General features: G+C 38.8%; 1 protein-coding gene across 4 annotated transcripts in view; it reads right to left on the minus strand.

The window, feature by feature from the left end:
- The window catches only part of ANAPC10 (anaphase promoting complex subunit 10), a 44,700-nt gene that overhangs the window by 21,164 nt on the left and 1,299 nt on the right, over positions 1 to 22,237 (minus strand). For 2 of the 4 annotated variants that reach the window (XM_071555608.1, XM_071555610.1), the window contains exons 2-4: positions 15,538 to 15,654; positions 13,722 to 13,812; positions 12,931 to 13,051 (exon numbers count right to left, since the gene is read on the minus strand). In XM_071555608.1, coding sequence (XP_071411709.1) covers positions 12,931 to 13,051; positions 13,722 to 13,812; positions 15,538 to 15,654 — 329 coding nt within the window. Of the gene's footprint in view, positions 1 to 12,930; positions 13,052 to 13,721; positions 13,813 to 15,537; positions 15,655 to 20,702; positions 21,053 to 22,134; positions 22,231 to 22,237 lie in introns of those variants that run through there. The other 2 variants (XM_071555609.1, XM_071555611.1) reach the window with 2 other exon arrangements.

Consider the following 22,237-nt stretch of genomic DNA (forward strand, 5'->3'; position numbering starts at 1 on the left):
GCACCCAGAGCAATCAGAACCAATCTTTGATTGGACTTCTCTGCATGTACTTACCACTTTCCAATGTCTGAAATTATCTAGGCCTTCCTCTAAGGATTACTTTCCACAATGCAGTCTATGAAGGCAATCAGGTAAATCAAGGATGATTGTCTATAATTCATTTACTTTATCCTCCCAATCCTATTTTGCAGTATGTGGAAAAAAATAGCTCAAAGGCCACTGCAAGGTGTTTCCCACTGGCTGGCAACCTCTACAGAAAGGCAAAAGCAGGAGTGAGCAAGCAGCATCCTACTATCAGCTTTGACAACCCTGTTTTAAATCTTTCAAGGCAAATGCTGGTGCTCAGTACTGGACTCCCATGGTGTTTCACATATGGATCCAAAATGAGAGGAGATAATTTTGGATTTCTGAGGTCTGAGCAACTTCTAGAGAATGGGAAAAGTGCATGGTTGCAGAATGTAGTAGGGGCAGATGGGTAAACAACGTTCTATTTAAACATTTCCATGCAGCATGTAGGGCCCTTTACTACAGAAAAATATAATTTCCCTTTCAAATACAGGTCTGCTGCACTTCTCCTAGACACCTCTCCTAACATACTGCTCCCTAGAGATTAGAGATCCTTGTTCCAGCCAGTTTCTTCAGTAGTACCTACCCTTTTGCTCTGCAAAGTAACTGTAGTGTCAGGTGTCTGGAGTCCTCCTGAAACACTCATCATTCCCTCCCCACATATTTCCCCCAAAGCCTGTAAATGATACAGCAGGCAAACAAAGACAACAAAGATTCTCCGCTTTCCCAAGCTCCAACCTTGGAGCCTTACGTGATCAGGAACATCTTCAAACATCCAAGAAAGAAACTTAACTGACAATCCACACATCAATTTCTCATTGGTACACACACATTTAAAACTGTTACCCAGAGGCTTCCCTTTAAATCTTTACAAGCAAGAAAAACTAAGAGTTGCACAATATTGTTACAGTAATTAATACTGTATGGAAATTCAGAGTGCAGGCTTTGCCCTTGTCAACTATCAGAAAAACGTCATTTTGTGCCCAAACAACCTGTTGACTTAATTTCTGCAATGGATCATAGCACATTTGTTCACAGGAAGTTATAATAAAGTAATGTAACTCTTCAGTAACTTGCTGTCTACCATAGAAGATCACACCTTGGTGGGGAAGCATTATGCTTTGATCTGAAAAGGAAATTAAGATAATCCAAACCTAAGAATCAGACCATTATCATATGGTAATGCTAAAAAGGAAAGACAAGTACTTTTGCAATTATTTCTCTGAAGGAAAAGACACACATGTTTACAGTTCTGTGGTGATATGACATAATCTTAACCACAGTCAAGGGGGGCAGAAACACAAAAACACCCCACAGGTGAAGTCAGTCTGCAGTATTTTTTTACACAGATAATGAAAAGCACTTTCCATGCTGGCAAGCATACACTGACATCATTTATCACTGTCAATTGTAATTGCAGAAGGACTCTAGCAGTGTTTATTCAGTCAGATAAGTAGATAATCATCTTTTGTATCAAGGAAACTATCACACATTACCTAGCTTGAACTTCACAATCCGGTTTAGAATCATTTCCTTTTCTCTTAACTTTTATGAATTCAGCAAAAGACTTGAAACTGTAATCACCTGTCCCTGCATTAAACAGTTTGCCTACTGGGGTCTCCAAATGCAGGGAGACCAAACACAAATGATAAAATAGGTTTGCTATAGGCTACAGTTTGCAAGTGAATAGTATTACACATGTTTTGTGAAATACAGTTAAAATTAATTCTGATCAGCTGAGGAGGGTCATCTGACTGAGCACCATGAAGACATTCCAGATGACATGGAGAACCAGGAGAAGCTGCAATGCTGGATGCACTTGTACTTTTTTCAAATGTCAACTAGACACCACATGTACATTAAAAAGGGAGGGGAGCAGGAGAAAGGAAGGGAAGAGGTTAAGTACAGTAGTAGGGAAACCAAGAATATGAGCCTTCTGTGGTGCTGTCACGTCCCTCTCCACCCACCCACCTTATTCCTCAGTTCCATGCTCAGTCTTCAAGAGACTACTTAAATGTAGATTAAGAGCATGCAGCATTTTCTTGATACAGTTTTTATGTTGCCAAATCCCTGCTTGCTGCTGATACTTCTGAAGCATTAATGATTATCTGCAAGAAGTATCTACTGAGCCTACTCTGGTATAGTGCAATTAGAAATCCCTAAAAACTATGAAAAACCATTGACCAACAAATATCCGAGTGCACTCTCCAAACACAGAACTTTTATTCCAACAGGAACTTCCAGTAAAAAATGATGTGTGAACAGCAGACACTGATGTTCACACAACCACAGTGCATACAACCCAGCAGGCGATTTTTCTGAGTTTTCTGGATTACGCCCCGAAGGTGCTGGCACAATGGAATTTCAATACCATAATTGCTTGTTTCTTTGCATGCCAGCCTCTGAAATAACAGGTAAAAAGAAGAAAAAAAAATACACATAAAACAAACATTCTCTTTTTTAAATTACAGGAATCACAAAATAAAATGTTTTTAATTCTCTAGTTCAAACGATGTAATTTATAACCATGACACAAATAGAGAAGAAGCACAAAAGGGAAAATACAGAAATAACATAACGTTCCCAAGGTTCAGTTTACAAGGACCTCACACAAAGGTTTTTTTTTTGCAACTCTTACTAGAAACAGTATTATTTGCTAAAAACGCAGTAGCTGCCAAAAGCTATGATCCATCTAAAGCAAACATGTTTAAGATGGAAATAGAGTGTTAATGCTGAAGAAAGACAGAATTGAGTATACAAGTTTTCTTTTTTAAAGTGTTGAAGCAACTGCAGTGCAAAGTTAAGTTTGTTTTTCATCTTTCTGAGCAAAAATTGATTGCATTTGCAGATAAGGACCTAAGTAAGAGAGAAGTACATTAAGACAATAACAGAAGTAATCAAATTTCAAACCTTCTAATTAAACCTCTTTTCCCTGCAGAAGGTTATTGGGAATTCAACACTAGCCTTGGTTCACATGACAGAACAATGGGAAAATTTTCCGAATGGTTGAACACTAACCCTGACAAGTGTGGAGAGCCAACTACAATACATTATATGGTAGCATAACCTGCCACCCACGTTGCTGAGAGAACAGCTTTCAAACACATGCACCGAGCTGTAAAACCACAAAATCCCTTATTACACATTGTCCCTTACTTAAGGTGAAATACACTATTCCCCCCTCCCCTCTACTTTTGCAAATCTTGGTGTTTTTTTTTTTAAACCTTCATCTCTGAAGTTTATTTAGCAGCTAACAAGACTGTTTTTCAGACTTTATTTTCCAAATGCCATTTTTCCTGTTTTGTTTTCTAACCAAAATAAAATCATGTTTTTATAGCACACAGTGAAGCCTGTTGTGTCTTTCCCTGCTGCTTTTTTTTAATACTACTTCCACCTGCGTAACATTATCCAAACTTTTAAAAGGAAATGTCTGATATATGACTAATTCACTTGTGAAGTCTTATTTCTGGAGTGAAATATTTTCCTTTTTTTTAATCAGAAGATACATTACTCATCATGGGTAAAGTAAAAAATGGTTCCATCATGCTTTTGATTGGAAAAGCAGATATTCTGATATTTACTGCAATTCTTTTCCAGTGTTATGCAATTCAAATATATTCAAAAAGATAAACTGCCACAGCATGTGTGATTATAGACACTGGCACTCTTGTAAGTCAACCATTGCTGTAGAATGACAAACATACTCCACCCTCATTACAACATGCTGTGGTCACTCGCCAAACATCTTTGCCTTTTCTGAAAAGGCCAGATTATAATAAAAGCAGACCAGCAAAACAAGTAACACAAGGGGACCCGAGGTATGGTGGGAGCAATAACAATTGGTAGGAAACATAACTCTGAAAATGGAGAGTGAACCACTTAAGGTTTTTGGGAACACATACAGTCTCATGCTGCAAAAAGAGACCACTGAAAAATGCTGGAACATACAACTTTCTTAGTTAATGATTCCCCCCTCCTGCCCCCTCCCACCACATGTCTGCTGCTTGAATCATTGCATTCCAAGATAGTTAGAGGATATACACAGTTTCTTCAAGGGTTTTCAGTTGCAACTTTGCTGGCAATGGGAATTTTATTTGCAAGTGTTTCTATTCTACTGACAAGGTCAATTAGTCCAACGAACTATTAGTTGTTCTGTCTGATAGCTCCGTGTATTTATTCAAGCAAGCACTTTTATAACCCACAATTGAATGCAGACAGTTACCCTTGTAAACACGACTGTCCACAGGGATTTTCACTACATTTGAGCATCTAAAAGAAAAACATGCTTTTCTTCCCTCAGCCTGATAGCACGTAAGTTTGCTTACAATTTGAATTTCAGAGAGCGAAGGGCATGGGGGCTACTGTTTTAAATATATATGATCTATTGAACATAAATACACATATCTGGACCAGTTCCTATGAGCTAAAGAACACAGACATTTGACTGATCTCTCTAGGAGCTCCAAAAATTTGGTAATGCTATCAAAGAGAGACAGATCAGCATCTCTGCTCCACCCGGGCACTAAACAGAAAAAGCCATGGTTTAAAAGAAACAAAGAGATGCTGTATGTAGCACTAAGGGTTAAATGCTACATAAAATGCCTTCAAAAAAGCCAGAAGCACCATGTGTGTGCATGGGTGTAAATCAGCTGCAGAAAATGTAGAGTTAAAAATAAAATTCAAAAAAAGAGAACTATTCCACAGCTCTAGCTAGAATTTTTGTAGGTCAGCAGCACAGCCATGTCACTGACAACACGTGCAAAGAGGAAAAATTACATGCCCTAGTCTTTGCAGAACTTTTATTAACACATACATGTACTCCCTTCACCATTCATAACAAAATCTTCTTGTGAAGAAATGATTCTTCATTTTTACTCATTAGAAATAGTAAAGGGGCTGGTCTATTAGAACACTGATCTCCATTATTCAAGTCTTCCCTGAACAAATCCTTCAGGGATATAAAAAAGGTAAGAAACTATCATGGAAAACCAGCAATCTTTCATGGCTTTATTCTACTACTTTGGGTATTATAGAGCTACTAGAAAGATTGAAATGCCTACTGAAACCATCTATGAAGTCCACAGTACAGGAAACAATCACAGAGATAATCAATATGGAAATATGGATACCATAAAGCAAAAAACTTGGTGAACACAGAAGTATACACAGTATATTAAATCCCTAACAGCTATTAATCAATAACCAAGCACTACTGAAAACAAACAGCTTTTCTGAAAAACTTTACCAAGAAAAGCTGAGTCAGTATAACAAACTGATGAACAAATGGGAACCATAGGTTTTAAAGGGCTGTTTTTACCTGCAGGGAACTTAATTGTGTATGCTGTTTTTTCTGGGGAGTTTTCAGGTAAATTATACCACTGCAAACCAGCAATTCTACACAGAACTAATTCATTTGAAGAAAAATGTGAAGAAATTACAATTTGGTACCAAAATGGAGAACACAATTACAAGCTTCAGTGAGGTATAAACTGGACACAACCCAGTGTGGACTTTGACTTGGGATACTGACTCAATTGCAGAGACAATCTGCATAGACTACAAATAAATCACTTCACCTTTCTAAAAGGTGACTAATACAATTGCTATTCTACAACAGTATTATCCTACATCCTTCGAAAGAGTGCTGGAGAATATGCTTATCTAAATTTGCAGTTGCTTGCCTATACTATTCTATATCTTCTACAAGGTCACAATTCTCCCCCTGCTTTTTTAAAAAAATACTAATATAAAAAGTTCAAGTATCAGGCTTTTTCCCTCTCACACGTAGAGCACTATCTGCAACCTGCTCACGTTCACCAAAGGACTGAATTTGTTTATAGCACTGTAACTAGAATACACGAGAAAAAGTTTGCATTAAAGCCAATGAAAAATTCCTGCATCATTTTGGAGGACAGTTTATCTGGCTTGATAACATATGTTTTTAATAACTTGAATTTTTAAGCTCCTGGTACCAGGAAGATTGTTATTGAAGTAAAATATTTAACAAACAAACTTCTTAGGAAATCTCTTCAAATCTTTCTAGTAGAACTTTGTTCACAGAAAAGAGATGAAACCATGTAAATCAAGCACTTGCTATGGGAAGAGGAGGTTTAGGGGTGATCTAACTGTGGCCTTCCAGTATCCGAAGGGAGCCCATGAGAAAGAGGGAGAGAGACATTTTACAAGGGCCTGTAGTGACAGGACAAGGTGAATGGCTTTAAGCTAAGGTTCAGATTAGATATTAGGAAGAAATTCTTCCCCATGAGGGTGGTGAGGCACTGAAAAAGGCTGCCCAGAGAAGCTGTGGATGCCACATCCCTGAAGTGTTGAAGGCCAGGTTGGGTGGGGCTCTGAGCAACCTGATCTAGTGGCAGGTGTTCCTGCCCATGGCACGGGGCTGGAACTAGAGGGACCTTCCAACACAAACCATCCTATGGTTCCATGATTCCAGAGACTAACACACATAATTGATTAATAAGTTATATTGCCTTTAGTCATTGGCAGTGAAAAGAGAAGCTCTCTCACTTTCACGTGAAAAATCACACACTTTTTCCAATCTCTTTCCCATGGTAGAACTTAGATTAAATAATCATGAAAAAGGTTATCGTTCCAGGCAGAGCTTTCACGTACATGTCACATTTACTGCTTCGATCAGTTCCTAACCTCTATATACCTGAGTTCCCTTGAGGAAAGTTCTGTACTTCATCAAGTTCCTGCCTTCCACAGAGCAGTTGCCACTTGGTGTCACATGGCTTTTTCTCTGCTGCAGAAAGTAAAGTCAGACTGACAGTATTAAAAATACAGGGCCTCTTTAAGGTACCCCTGCCTAATTGAGCCCTTCTGTGGCAAGAAAAGGTTCCTTCACAGATTTGGTTTTGAATCCTGGGATACAAAACAGAAGAAAAAGTATCTTTCTACATGCAACGCATAACACATCATAAAAAACAATGTTTAGTTTAGCTCTAACATCCAACAGAAGAGATACTTGTTTCTCTTAAAATACCATTTCAGAACAAAGTAAGATAAAATGATTTAACAATTTTATGGTGTGTGCACCAAAATCATCTTCCATTCTTCAGAATTCTTCTAGATCTAATGCAGATCTCTCTATTTGTATACACACACACACCTCGGACACACAGAAGGCTGTTTCAGGAACTGCATTTCTCATGATTGCACAGTAAGCTCTGTTCTAATGTATTACCATGCAGCAGCATAAAAGGGCAGAAAAACTGTGATCCTGTTCCTAATTTCCACAGTTTGAAGCATGTATTAGTTGTTTTCCATAAGTACAGGAATGATTAAAAGGCCATACCATCTAGAGTATGATGATATTGGCAGGGAGCAGCGATGTTATGTTATATTTGCCTTCCTTTTGTAAAGATGAGTTCATGTGAACATTCCAGTTCATGACTCACAAAATACCCTCTGCTGCAAGGTGGAAACACATATGGAGTGCCAATGGCATCAAATGGAAATAACTCTGCTTCCTAAACTTGATTCCTATCCTTGACATCAGTCACAAGGCTTAATAACTAACCAATAATTGCGGCTCACTCCACTTCCCTGTTTTGCAGATTTCCAGTACTAGTAAATTTCAGATGTAAGGAACAAGTATTGGTCTGCATCCTGATGAACTAAACCTATATTCAACCACTATAATGGCAAGACAACAATCAAAATGAACATGAGGATGTGATGACCTCATCTACAGAGCATCCTAGAGACAGACAAGAAAGTCTACAGCTTGAAATTCTATAAAACTGAAGTTTACTTGGTCTTTCCTCAAGTGCAGCTTGCAGAAACCAGATTGACGATTTTTAATTGATATTCTGAACTCAAGGAATAATTAGGGGTCAGAAATGTCTCTTTTCTTATATGGAAGAAAGGGCACAGAGGAATGGTCTCTAACCAAAGTACTTGAAGCTTAGTTAAGAATCTAAAGGATTAACAACTGAGTACTCCATCTTCAATGGGAGGCAGTTTAAAATGCACCTTCGGGATGTTTGATTAGAGAATCAAAAGAATACATTTTCTTGATTCATTACCTTACATCAATTCTATGACAATTTATATACAGAGAACAGTTGAGATTACTAGCTGTTGAATTTCAGAGGCTGCCTAGATAAGTCCAGCCTCCTCACTACTATCACTGGACACTGCAGGAGTGAAGAGATTACAGTAGGGTCACACTTCCTTAACTACCCCTTTGGAAAAGCTCCCCAGTTTGGTCATTCCTTCAGTTGATAATTCTCTGCTGTAGTACAGAATCTCTTCAGTGAAAGGAGCCCTGTACGTGGTGCTTGGCCACAACATTGCACCACCAGGGAGGCTGCTGTGCTTGCACCTGATTACAAAACACCAAGACCAAAAGGGATAAAAAACAAACTGAAAACAAACCAGACAGTAATAAAAAAAAACCAAAAGACAAAAAAACAAAACAAACCCTCACTAAAAAACAAAACAAAACCCCAAAAAAACTAACCAACCAACAAAAAGCTGGATCAAAGGGCTTGCACTGTTACCAGTAAAGGTGTATGGAGATAGCAGGGCTTTCACTTGAGTCTTCAAAGTTATCTCCATAACAGACCCTTGTTGAAAAGGTTAAGTAGACTTTTGTTCCAGGAGGAAAGCATACAGCATCAGAATCCAAGCACGTCTCTTGCAAAGCAGTGTGTAACGCTCGACATCATTCTTGGATACAAAGTCTGTTCCGTGGCACCTCAGCTGACAATGTGCCTTTTCCCTCCCATCAGGGCTATCCATCCCTGCCCGGTGACTCGGCTCTGCACACCTACAAAGGTTTTCAGCCCAAGGACTTCCCTGTTCCAGCAGCATTGCTTCAGGCTGAACAGCTTCCAAGAAACAAAGGCCTTGCTTACTTTGGTTACACAAAGCCACATTATCTGGTTGCAGATTTGCTCTACTGCATGAAAACAGCACATCCACACCAGAGGCTTCCTGGCTCCCTCCTCTTCAGTGGGGCATTTCTGACCATTTCCCACCAGGCCTGAACATTAACACATCTTATCTGCCATGTGGATGATTACTGCCTTTAAACAATTTGAAAAGCAAAGTCCACACAGCAATGTCAGGCGTTAGCAATGGTTTGTTCCTATCACAAAACTTGCCAGTTTCTCTCAGCTGTGAACAACTAAACAAAAACCAAGTCCTACTTCAAATCAAAAACCATGGGAAAGTTCAAAAAGTGTGCTGGAAGAAGTAACTCCTACTGGAATGCGAAAGAAATTATCCCTGTCTAAGTGTATCTTACCTAGTTACAGCCACATTTTGCTGCTGAGTCCTCTCCAGGGCACAGCAGAATACAAGACTGTCTCTTCCAGGAGGGGTTCTACCTCTTAAGGCAACTTCAATTTTGGGATGAAACACCAGTGCTCCTCAGATGGGAACTAGTATGAGAAGAAACTAATTTCAAAAAGTCTGATGCATAACTTCCTAGAGTCTACTTTATATCCAAAGATGCAGAAGTGACCAATACAAGAGTTTCCAAGTACCTTGCTCTGCCACACGTTACAGGCTGGCAGCAGAAGTCACTGAAACTACAAGGTGAATATATATATGAATACAGACTATCACCTGAAATCCTGCCTGCACTAAGCATCACAACACGATCTTTTTATAGCAAGATGAACTGCTGAAGACCTAAATGTCTTGGAGAGGTACAAAGGCAACAAGCAGGTGAGCATCACTTGGAGAGAACAGTATTTCACTCATGTCCCTTGCAGTGGGTTACTTTCACATCATGAGAAAGTGTAGTAACTTAAACTGCATACTGAAAAGTCTGGATTCTGTTCCCAAAATATCTCTACAGACTATCTTGTCTATCCAGATTTGTTTGAACCATTATGTGGGATAACTCCACCACTGGAAATAAGGAATTCCTTGCTTTCCAAGTTTGACAGTTGTGATAAAAAGGCACTTAATTCAGAGGAGAAGGCTGACTGCACACATCTTAATTTCAATTCCTCCAGCTAAGCGAGGGAATAAGACTGCCAGATGATGATGGCTGTTCTCACCCATGCAATGGGGTACAAATGACTTGTTTCTCAGAGGGGAAAAAACCTTTTATTCAGAAAATAATTTCATCTTACGTTCCAAAAACCATACACCTACATACTAGAATACAAACTAAAGTTAATCTTACATTTGAGACAAAATTTAGCCTAACAGCATATTGCATTGTGTTGAAAATTAGACTATTAGGAAAGAAAACACATTCATTAGACACTATGAGTTGGGCAAACATCCATGGAAAAATATAAAATTATTTAGGCTGATTTTCCACCCAGTTAATCAGTCCTGAAGCCAATGGAAACATTGTATAATTAAGCAGATTTCTCTACAGAGCTCATAATAGCTTACACTGCTTTAATAACCTACCTATGTCTCAGAGAAGCTGAAGAAAAGAGAAATTTTGAGGACTGAAGGTAAATGTAAAAAATATATTCTGAGTATCAAGCAGTTTAGGAAATATGAAAATTCCTAGCAAGAAGTAACATCACAGTCGTTACAAAGTCACCAGCATTTTACAACATCAAATTACTGCACTTCTTTAGTAAGAAGCATGATCATATACTCCTCTTAGTTTTGAAGTGAAACAGCACATGAGCATGTGGTATGCATAAGAATTACTCTCATATTACAGTCACATTCATATAATAGCAATAGTAAAAAATACTAGCAATTTGTTGCTTTTAGAGGAGTTGTTTTAAATTAAATACATTATGTTTAGAATCCCATGTTCAGGAAGAAAAAAGCTAAAGAAACATTGCCTGAGAAACCACAGAAGACTAATACACTTGTCATGCATTTTACTGTTCCTGTAGATCTTTAACATGTCAATAATGTGTATGCCCTCAAGAGTGGAAGTTTGCCACTGTATAAAAAAACTTGTTAGGTAGTTATATGCATAATGCTTTACTAAACATTATTACAAAATGGATAATCGTCTAGTTATTGAAAGAGTCGATAAAAGTGCAAAAGCAAATTGATAATTAAGGACAACAATGACATCTAGTGGACACTCGGAAAACTGACCCACAAATAACGGGGAGATCGATCACTGTTACCGTTCTACATACAGTGATCAGCTCCCAGATTGCTACGATACAGTTAGGAAGATTAAAAGACAGAATTTCCAGCTGATGAAAGTCAAAAGAATGTGATGATTAATTTCTTTTTGTAATTATTTAATTAATTTTAAAAAACCCAAACAGGTCAAGATCCTTCTATTTTTAAAATTTAGGATAAAAGCGTATGTCAAATCTTGAGAGAACACAAATCACCGAAAGTATGTAGATAGAGACATAGTGCCAACATAAGAGAACTACATCTTTACTACACAGTTTTACTCCCACTGTATCTACAACCTTCTACTTCTAAGTTGCTCTTGGGACTTTAAACTGTTGGAACTGAAAACCAAAGTGAAAACAATAAAAATCCCAGCAAGTAAAAACTCAAGCCACTATTTAGCACCTCCCTTTTCTTGACATTCCAATCCTTGTTATTTTAATACCTGCCATATAACACTGGTAAGTCAAACCTTCCCAAAATATCTGCCAGTAGCTGCTGAGCTCCAGACAAGAGGAATTTGAAACATGAGCCCAGCATAACTCAAAATTAGCAAAGATTCCTGTTTATCAGAAAACTAATTAGTTTGTAAGGTGGCCATCTAGTAAGATCACAGATTATTTTAAATCTGCTTTTACTATTTACCAGAAGGTAAGCAAGACAAAGCAGTTAAAGCAACCCAAATCTGATCCCAGCTGTTCTGGCCAGATGTGTCACCATAAAAAGACACCAAGTTTGACTATTACACATTTGTAAATAAAAAGATCAAAAACATTAACAAAACACTACAACTGTGTCATTCAAAGTCTTAAGTATATCTGCAGAACTGGAAATAATTAAATTTTGCATCACAATGTTAAAAAACTGAATCCCTTACAAAAACTTTTATATTGCAGTGACTGTCCAACACATATAAAAAAAGCTTTGCAAAAGATTAGAAACTGTATTCAAAAGTAAAACATCATTTATGAACATGTCTGATTGTAATTTACCTTACCTTTAAGTTGGTACTTTGCTTGCTTTGCACATGATTATAGAAAAGTTAGTGTTGCAACTCCACCAGCTCTTACCATCAGCAGCTGCTCCAGTCCGTTATCAGCAGATAAGTAGCAGATTCTCCCTTACACAAAGATTCTCTAACCAGTAGAACACAAAGAAACCTTTGCAGAACTGATGATCATCTTTTGTGTCCTAATTTCCTTTTCCAGAGTCTCAATGTTAGCTTTGAATCAGATGCTACTAATTAGTAGGAGCACATGCCACCTCCCAATGTGAAATCCAGACTCCAAAATATTTATGCACCATATGGAGCTATAATTAAAACCTGTAATTTTAAATTCTGAGTCCTAGTGATGAGACTCAACAGCTGAGTAAGTCACTAATGAAAAAATAAAAAAAAAGGCATGAATTTCAGTTAAGTCTAGTATTTAAAAGCTAAGTTTCCCTTTTGATGCATGCAATGCATAGATCTGCAGGTATTTCACATGAGATCAAAGTTTAACCAACTTCAAACAGCCCAGTTATAGAAAGCTCCACTCTCTATTCTATTACAGGATCTGTTATAATGAAGTTGGTAATCAAGCCTGACAAAAAAACAGAAACGATCAAGTACATTTAACAACAAAAACTAAAAGCAAACATGAACATAAACCCAGTCATCTTCCCACTTCAAGCACAACGCCATATTCTTCTTCCAAAATCAATTGTTCTACATCAGATGTCCTAAGGAGAGAGAACTATTTTAATACAGTAAGCAAAGCATCATTAACCTACCCGGATTTCCTGGAGATTATGAAAATTATTTCCTACTCTGACAGAGATTTTGCTTGGAGTGTAACTTTCATCAGATTTGTAGTCTGCATAAATACATAATGTCTTCACTGTTGTTTTTCTTCTGCAAGAAGCAACATAAGCCAGGTAAGCATCATGAAGAAAATTATTCAGGATGAGTTTGTTGCTAGCTTGCAATAATTAAGGATCTAAATGTTCTAAAAATGAATATATGTGTCTACTGATTTACAAGAAATGTCAGAATACCAAGATGCCAAATAAGAACTTCTATGCAATGAAGCTTAAGTTTAGCTTATCAAATATGGGCTCTCTTGTTATACCAAGGAGTTCTTAAAGCAAAGGAAAAAAACAAACATCTAACATCATCTTAAGTTTCGTTAAAGAAAAAGTACTGAAAGCATCCTACACAGAGTAGAATAAAAAGGGTCTCAAACTCAGTTGTCAGGTTATACACTGCTACTTTAACAACAGTCATCTACCCTTCAAATTACACTCAAAGACAAAGTCTGGACGAAAGTCATCTTAGGTAGGTAAATGTGACACTGTCACAAAGGATATACTATTAAACATACCTTTCTGTTCTTATTCAGGCATTTAGTAATCATAACATTTGACAATCTCATTTTTACAATGCCACCTAACTGGCTTCTGATCAGCTGGGTAACAGGGTTACCCCAGGAGTCCTTGCACTTCCAGAATTCCTACCTTGGTGAACAGCAATCAATACAAAGTTATATAAAACAGCCTAACTCAGAGGGAGGATATTTTAATACCTAAATTGGATGTTCACCAAATGAGGCTGTGATCCATCTGACTGCCAGTAAGTTTCTAGATTATCATCTCGTAACTGATCCACTCCAAACCCTACGAAAAAGAAAACATTATAGTCTTGAATAGACCATTTAGATGATGCAAACGTCGCTTTTCTTCAGCTGTTACAAACTCATGTAGCCTGAGATTAATACATGAGGAAACAGTTCCAGATATCCAAGTTGTGCCTATGCTTTTCTGATACAAGACTGAAATACAGGAATCTGTGAAAGTTTAGTACTGTTGAAGTCTGTGGGGCACAAAGCCATGTCAACATGTCCTGGAATTTCAAATGGCTAAGTAGTAATTCATATTGATTCTAAGAACACTAATTAACAGTTACATTTTCCCACTTATTCTACAATTTAACTGCTAAACTAAAGGAGAGACCATTCACTTATTATAAAAGTTTAGCCAAATATAACATTTTCTTTGCAAGTAGTCTCCTGAAATATTTTTGTTTTTTCAAGTTACTAGTTAGAATGAGAAATAGATGGCAAAAACAGTATTTCTGAAAGTTAACACCATCACATCTAAAGAAGCAACTCCAAATATATTTTCCCATTCCCTCATTATCTGCCCTCTTACTAATCACATCCTTTTATTGATTGCCCACACTAATTGCAGTTCTAATGTAGCAGTTGAAGTTTAATCTGCAATAAAAAACTACTTTCACTCTGCTTAAGCAACAAAACTATGTGATATTTTTCTCCAAATAATATTCCAGGATATCAGACCACAAACATTCAGTCTGAGCAAAATACTGTGACATAAAGGGATCACTCACTTTAGGCTGCAGAAAAATACAAGATAAATTCTTAATGGATATTTCAGAAATAGCAACACTACCACCCCAAGGGAAAAGAATAGATTTTCAGATATTTGAGCAGATATCCTTAACTGCACCTCAGGACCATTAACAATAATTTAATTTTATTTGCAGGGTTTCAGGGAGCAACATTATAATGGCCAAGTCCACACAAAGTTGAAACAGAACATTTAGATCACCCAACTGCACAGTTATGCTTAGTCAAAAATCAAAGACACCCAGGCAGATGCCAAAACACAGAAACAATTACACAGTGCTGGGTGCATTTCTGCTCAGATGGTTTAGTATTTTCACTGGACAAGTAAAACAAAAAACTCAATTTAGTATCTATATGTATGTATGTATGGCCAGACTTTGCAAATGCAGATTTGGGAAGGGCTCTCCCCACGTGGGTGTGCCCTTCCAGCCTGCGCAGTGGATATTTTAGGCGAGGCTCAGCGTGTGCAGAACTGGCCCCACTGTTTAAGTCCTGAGGTTCATCTGCCACGGCCGAGCGAGCTTGGACAGTGACAGGGAAGTCCTCGGGACTGTCACAGCCCCCGGTACTAACTGGGGCTGACCCTGCTGAGCATCTGAGATCTGACGGGATGGGATGGCAGGGAGGCATTGAACTGCCAGAGGACGGTCCTCACTGAGACTCGAACTCAGGACCTTGGGATTCGGAGTCCAGAGTGCTCTCCTTTACACCACGGGACTGCCCTCAATTTAGTATAAAATAGGTAAAACATCTGTTAATATGAGATAGTAGGATTTCTAACACAATCATAATTTTCATCTTATATCATATATAGACAAGGCCAAAATTATTTGTAGTGACTACCCACACAGCCTATACTAAAGCAGTTTTACTGCTACATATCCCTTCTTACCAAAACACAGACCACCGTATATTCTAAGATGAAAAATGTACAATTCCTAAGATAAAAGAACATCATTTGTTGTGATTTTACCTGGTTTACAGGATGAAAGAGACCAAACTGCTTGTGAGCCTATTTCTCTAACAGTACCAGTCCTCTCTAACTGCTTTGGATCAGCACCAGGTGGTGTCTTGGTTGGAGTAGTCATTTCTAGTAAGAGAAAACAAATGAGTTAGTTGGCACACTTTTGGCTTGATGTGAAAATTAAAGGGTTGTGTTTGTTCACACAGACACTAATTCTTTGACCTCACACTTATATAACAGCCTACAGAATATGTGGTTTGTACATATACATTTTTACGTCTGTAGAACCTCTTTTATATATATATATATTTTTATATATATATATATGGCAACATGTATAAATATATATATTAAGTAGTCTAAGACATTCCACATATACATAAACTTTGTGTCCTTAAAACTCAATACATACTTGGAACATTGATAAGACCTATTTTATTTGTGTCATTCTAATTCATGCGCACACAGTTTGGGGTTCAGGATTTGGTTTTTATGGGGTTTTTTAAGACATTAAACCAGACCTTGTTGGTTTAAAGGCTAGCAACACAACTTCATTCCACTCCCTTTCCAAATACATTTAAAAGTTTTCTTAATCTGCAAATTCAGAAACCTATTCAGCAACTACAGCAAGCCTGCCCTGGAGCTACTGCTCCTTAAAAATAGAAAATGAGAGTTTAAACAAACTGCACAGTCTCTAATTTGTAGCAACTGGTTACAGGCACATCTATCCATAGTTTATTCTCTTAACTTCACAACTTCATCTGGAACCATTAACCTGTGACTGGCACTGCTCAAGGAACCACACACAGCCTCAACACCCAGACTGCCACCACACATGCTACAACATAACCATGTTGGGTTTCGTACAGCATAGAGCACCTTATTACTTCCTAGAAAGTAGGTTAAAATAGTTTAAAAAAAATAAGACAAAAGGCATTCCAAAGAAATGTCAGTTCCATGAAAGAACTACATTAAAGTTTATAATTAGAGCACTCAAGATTCGTCATGGATTTAGAAGTGACTTCTTCTCATCCTTTGCTCACATGCAGCACATCATGTTTTGCACTGCTAATCTCAGAAAAGTCTTCCAGTACCTCACCCAGAGAGCAAACAGGGCACAGAACTAGGCTGGGATGCACAGGAGCCAGGCCTTACCCACTCCAAAAGTACACAAGGCAGAGACAAGATTTGCTGTGTACTAATAACTTTGCAGCTGAAAGTCCTTGTCAGACAGGAAATCTGAACTCAGTAGTGCAAATCACTGTCTGCACCAAACACCTTCTACTGTCCTTTGGCTATTTTAATTTTTTTTAAATTTTCAAACACATGACTTGAGACAGACTTCCACCTTTTTTTTGCTACTTTCTCAAACCCAAAACTGCAGCCCTAATTACCATCAAAAAATCTGGATAAACAAGAGCATGTGTAGTAAAAACTAAATACTGACAACAGCAAGTGTCACAAAAGGCTGCAAACAAAGCCCTCATTCAAACACCATTCCCTCAGAAAAGAAGTTGCACCCTCCACAGCTAATCCTACAACATCACACGTATATTCACAGATATAGTAATCCTAATGCCATCCAAATAAAAAATCAAACTCATGCAACAAGATGTTTTAAGGTTCTTGACAATGTAGAAAAGTTTTGTTAAAAAAAAAAAACAAAACACAAAAACGATTCAAAAAATCCCCCTATATTGACAATCCATTTAGCCATCCCTGTAAGGATACAGTGACTTGGGAAACTGTATATTCCAGTGTATCTAGTGTATTGCCTGAATGCCTCCCTGACATCCGATCCCGTCAGATCTCAGAAGCTAAGCAGGGTCAGCCCCGGATTAGTACTTGGATGGGAGACCTCCTGGGAAATGCCGGGTGCTGTAGGTTCTAGTCCTGAGGACTTCCCTGTCACTGTCCAAGCTCGCTCGGCTGTGGCAGATGAACCTCAGGACTGAAACGGTGGGGCCAGTTCTGTGCACGCTGAGCCTCACTAAAAATCCACTGAGCAGGCTGGAAGGGCACACCCACGTGGGGACAGCCCTTCCCAAATCTGCGTTCAGCGAAGCTGAGCCACACACACACCAGGTACTTACAATAGGCTCTTTCAAACACAGCTTTAATAATAATCCTTTACTGAATCAGCTACACTATAAACCTTTATATATCGAGAATAGAATAGAATAGAAAATAAATAACTTCCTCTGGTTGCTACTTGATACAACTTTCAATTTATTAATAGCAATTTCAATAAAACACCATGTCACGAGTATTCTGATCATCTAAGAATTCAAAACAGTCTTGGAACAAAAATTACAAAACACTTAGTTCATAGATACTTCAAACCCAAACATTTTTCTCAGAATCATAGAATGTTTTGGATTGGTGGAAGGGCCCTTCAAGAATCATCTATTCTCCAACCCCAATCCTACATCACAATTCAAATTATGTTTATTAACCATTGGGAAGACTGTTTTTCTGGACTCATGAATTATAAAGCTCGAATGACCTACAAGTCCAAACACTAATATTTTTTTATTTTGTGACAATGAACTAAGAGAGGTTGAGTTGCATTCATTTTAAGACTCAGATTTAGATAGAAAACAGTAATGCTGTTCTTCCCACCTCTGAAAACACACACAGAAAATTCAACCACTTTTAATTCAAGTGATCACATCTCAAAAACATCGGACATCAAACACTTCTTATCATCATCACCAGCAACCCTTCAAACTTTTGATTTCAAGAGAAAATTAATGAAAAGCTCCAGATCTGATACTCACATGTTCATTCCCAGAATTAGCTATTGTCAAATACCCACCCTTAAGACACCAGAAACAGGCAAACATCCTACCAACACTCACCAAAATAAGGCCACAGAAATCATGTTGTTCGTTCATTATATCAGAAAGGTGGTTACAGATGCTTCAAAAAAAATTACTAAAATATTTAAGTCTGCAGAATCCCTTGAGACAACACTGCTGAGATTTCTTATAAGCTTCAGTGCACAGAGAAAAGTTCTAAATAATTTACCACTGCCATGATTTGTATTGTGCCAGTTCTCAGCAGTTTGAGACATACATTTTGGGGGTCTGAAACACACAGCAAGAAACACCATCCAAGTTTCCCACTGTTTTAAACTGAGCTTGTTTCTTTCTAACCAACAGGCAAAGCTACTTAAAATACAAATTCCAGCTCCAAACCACTGCTGGCAAATAAATCAGCCACATATTGTGTGCTAGTGGTGTAAAAGACTGAAAACCTTTAATGGTTGAACTAATTGAGTCAGATTTTCATGACCAAACTCCTGTTTAACCAGGACAAGGACAATACATTCTAGATAGTTAAGGAAAAATAATGCAGCAGCAGCTCACTCAAGGAACACCTCTGGACGTTTCACTAGCACAAGTACCTCATTTTGAACAGGACACAAATACTTAGCTTTAAAAGTAATTTAAGTCACCTAATAAAATTTGTGATGGCTTTTTCAGGGTGTGTAAAAACAACTAAACTTTCAGAAGTCCTTTTCCTTGACACGTGCTGAAAAATGGAAAGACACACCACATCTATAAAAGAACTGGCTGGAAACATCTCCAATTTTCCAATTCAGTTATTCCAAAAGATCATTAGCAGGCTGCTGTTTCCTTATTAGCAACATTATTATATGAATGTCTTAATGACATGACCAAGGCCACACTTCCATTTTGCCACTTTCCATTATATGGTGCACACATCCTTTGATCAAGACAAAGCAGTGATAACCATTTTTTGCCCACTCCTTTAACTCTTTCTCTCTTACCATCTTCCTCAGAGAAGTTTGCTCTTTTCCAGACAACATACCATGCCTGTGGAGTAACAGCCATTAAAGACATTTTAGCAACCATAGAGTTTATAAACAGAGGGAAATGGATTTAAATGGTTGGACAGTCTGCCTTTCACCACCAAACCACATGGGTCATTCTCAGTGCACCAGCAGAAGACACCTTTGAAAGATGCTGATGTGAAAGCAAACCCTTCTCTAAGCACACGCACACTCCTCAACACACTAAACAGGAGACACAGTAGGATACACTGCTGGCCTTTCCTACTAAAGCTCCACAAAAAATCAGGCTCAAGGGAACTTGCAGATCCCAAAGCACTTTTCTCCAGTTAAAGTTTCTAATTCCACCATGTTATTATGCACAGAACTGTTTAAATGCACATCTGTAAGGACCCCTTGAGAGACCAGAGTGTCCTTAAGAGTACCACCTTCTAGGAACAAGAATGACCTCCTCTCCTGCTCTACAGAGAATTCAAAGAATAGTTAATCACGGGTCCTTATGCAGCAACCCCTTTACAGATGTGAGGGCACTCATCAAATCTGATCTTAGCCTCTCCTTTTCTAGTGTGATGTCTTTCAAGCTTCCCTCACAAACCAAGTTTTACGAAGGTAATATTCTTGCAGACTCTAGGTATGTACATACTATTGTATTAAAAAACCCATACCATTTTAGCTAAGGCCCTTATTCAACAGAGCAATCATTTCCTTGTCTTTAACAACACTTGTTAACATGGCAAAATAATACCTGTCTAGCTGAAAGAACATCATATTATCAACTTGTATTTAATGTACTATGCACCACAGCACTCAAGCGCTTCTTTGTGATATTATTTGCTGTTCACTAATACTCTGTCCACTAATCAGGCCTTTGATTTTTTCCTCCCTTTTTCTCTTGCTCCCTCAGTTCTTGTTCAGTGAGCTTCGTTACACTGATTTCCAATGTGTTATCCATCTTCTCAAGATCATTTTGAATTCCAGCCCTGAGCTGTACAGAGCTTGCAGTTCTTCCACCTTGGCAGTATATTTATCTTGTGTTCACCATCACAGAATATAATGAAAATACATTCAAAGCTGAACTCACCAGGAGCACACTTTGTGACACCCCTGTTTAAAAGTGGTATTTTACAAGTCAGCTACAAAAGCAATTTTTCAACCAGCTATACAAGATTTTGAAAAAAAAATCACATTTCAGTAGCTTAAACACTGGGAGAAAACCTGTAGAATTCAAGACAAACCCCATATATTCCTTTCTCATTAAACACATTGGCTACTTTAAAAATAAGTTTGATCCAGACCACTCTTAAACCACACTAAAATATTCCTGTTCACACACTGGTTTTAATTGTCTTCTACTTACTGACAAATTCCCTTCCCAAACCACCTCCTCAGAATCTTTCAGGCGATCAAAGTTCAGCTACTTTTGCTATTAAAAAAAAAAAACCAAACAAAAATTGCTCTGAGTTCCCATCATATAATTTTATTCAGTTTTAGCAAATACCTGACTACAGATACAGATCGAACAAAGGCTGCACTGGCGACTCCAGCATTTTTGCAACATCATAAGATTGTTTTTCCTGTTCTTCTTAATAGAAGAAAATTCCATACCTTAGATTCCCTGGTTTTCTTAACTGCACTACTCATTTTACCTCACAAGCTCTCTTCCCTGCTCTCATTTTCTTTGGCTGGACTCTTGCTGGTTTAAGGCCTCTGAAGATCTCAAGGTATATCCAAAAATCAGATTTGCACTATGCTTACTAGTTTTTACTCAGATAGAAGATTGAACAGTAACATTAAACCTTCAAATTACTGACGTTTAATTATTTAATAGTGACAGTAAGTGTTCAGTAGCACCCTATTTCAACAACCACTCACCTGTACATTTGCCCTCTCAGATTATCCTCTCAGTACAATTCTAAACACTCATTATTTTTACTCTGCCTTCACTGCATTGCTTTAAGGCTATCAGTGAAAACAAGTAAAGTCCTTCAGTGTCACAAACATATTTCACTAAAAATAAGGGTAATTAGAGCAATGGAACAAGATAATTACATTATCAATTTTATATGTGTATCAATTTTATATGTGTATCCCTAATCAGCGTAAATAAACGTTGTCGAGTTTTTTTAATATATTTTTGTGAAAGCCAACACTTCCAAACTTACCTGGTAAGGATGCAAGCTGTTCCTTAAAGCAGTCGAGCACTTTACAAGCAGTGTAAAGTGCAAACATTACGCGAAGCCGTGTTTAAAAACCACAGCACCCAGCGGGACCGAGTGGCTTTGACAAACCAAGCGCTGCTTTCGCTCAGGTTCCCTTCACGCCCTCCCACCACGACTCCCTGATTTATTAAAGAGTTTTACAACACCGTGCTCCCCAGGCCTACAAAACGCTTACATACCGATGATAAAGCAGCAGCAACACCTACCCACGAACACACCGGCCCGCGCTCCATCCCCCGGCCCGCGCTCCATCCCCCGGCCCGCGCTCCATCCCCCGGCCCGCGCTCCATCCCCCGGCCCGCGCTCCATCCCCCGGCCCGCGCTCCATCCCCCGGCCCGCGCTCCATCCCCCGGCCCGAGCTCCATCCCCCGGCCCGAGCTCCATCCCCCGGCCCGAGCTCCATCCCCCGGCCCGAGTTCCGCTCTTCCGCCTCCGAGGCACCCGCGGGAGGGACCCGGCCGGGCAGCCCCGACCCCGGGCGAGCTCACAGCATCAGCCAGCCGAGCTCCGGCCCCGGCTGGATGTTCCTCCCCTGGCCCCGCCGGAGCCGCAGCTCCCACCGTTCCCACCTGCTCCTGCCGGGATCCGGGATCCGGGACCCGCGGCCGCAGCGCCAGGCGCAGCTGAGGGGGCGGTGAGGGCCGCAGGGCGCACGCGCCGCGCCGCGCCGCC

Source organism: Pithys albifrons, chromosome 5, assembly GCF_047495875.1.
Source record: "Pithys albifrons albifrons isolate INPA30051 chromosome 5, PitAlb_v1, whole genome shotgun sequence".
In the NCBI taxonomy this organism is placed as follows: Eukaryota; Metazoa; Chordata; class Aves; order Passeriformes; family Thamnophilidae; genus Pithys; species Pithys albifrons.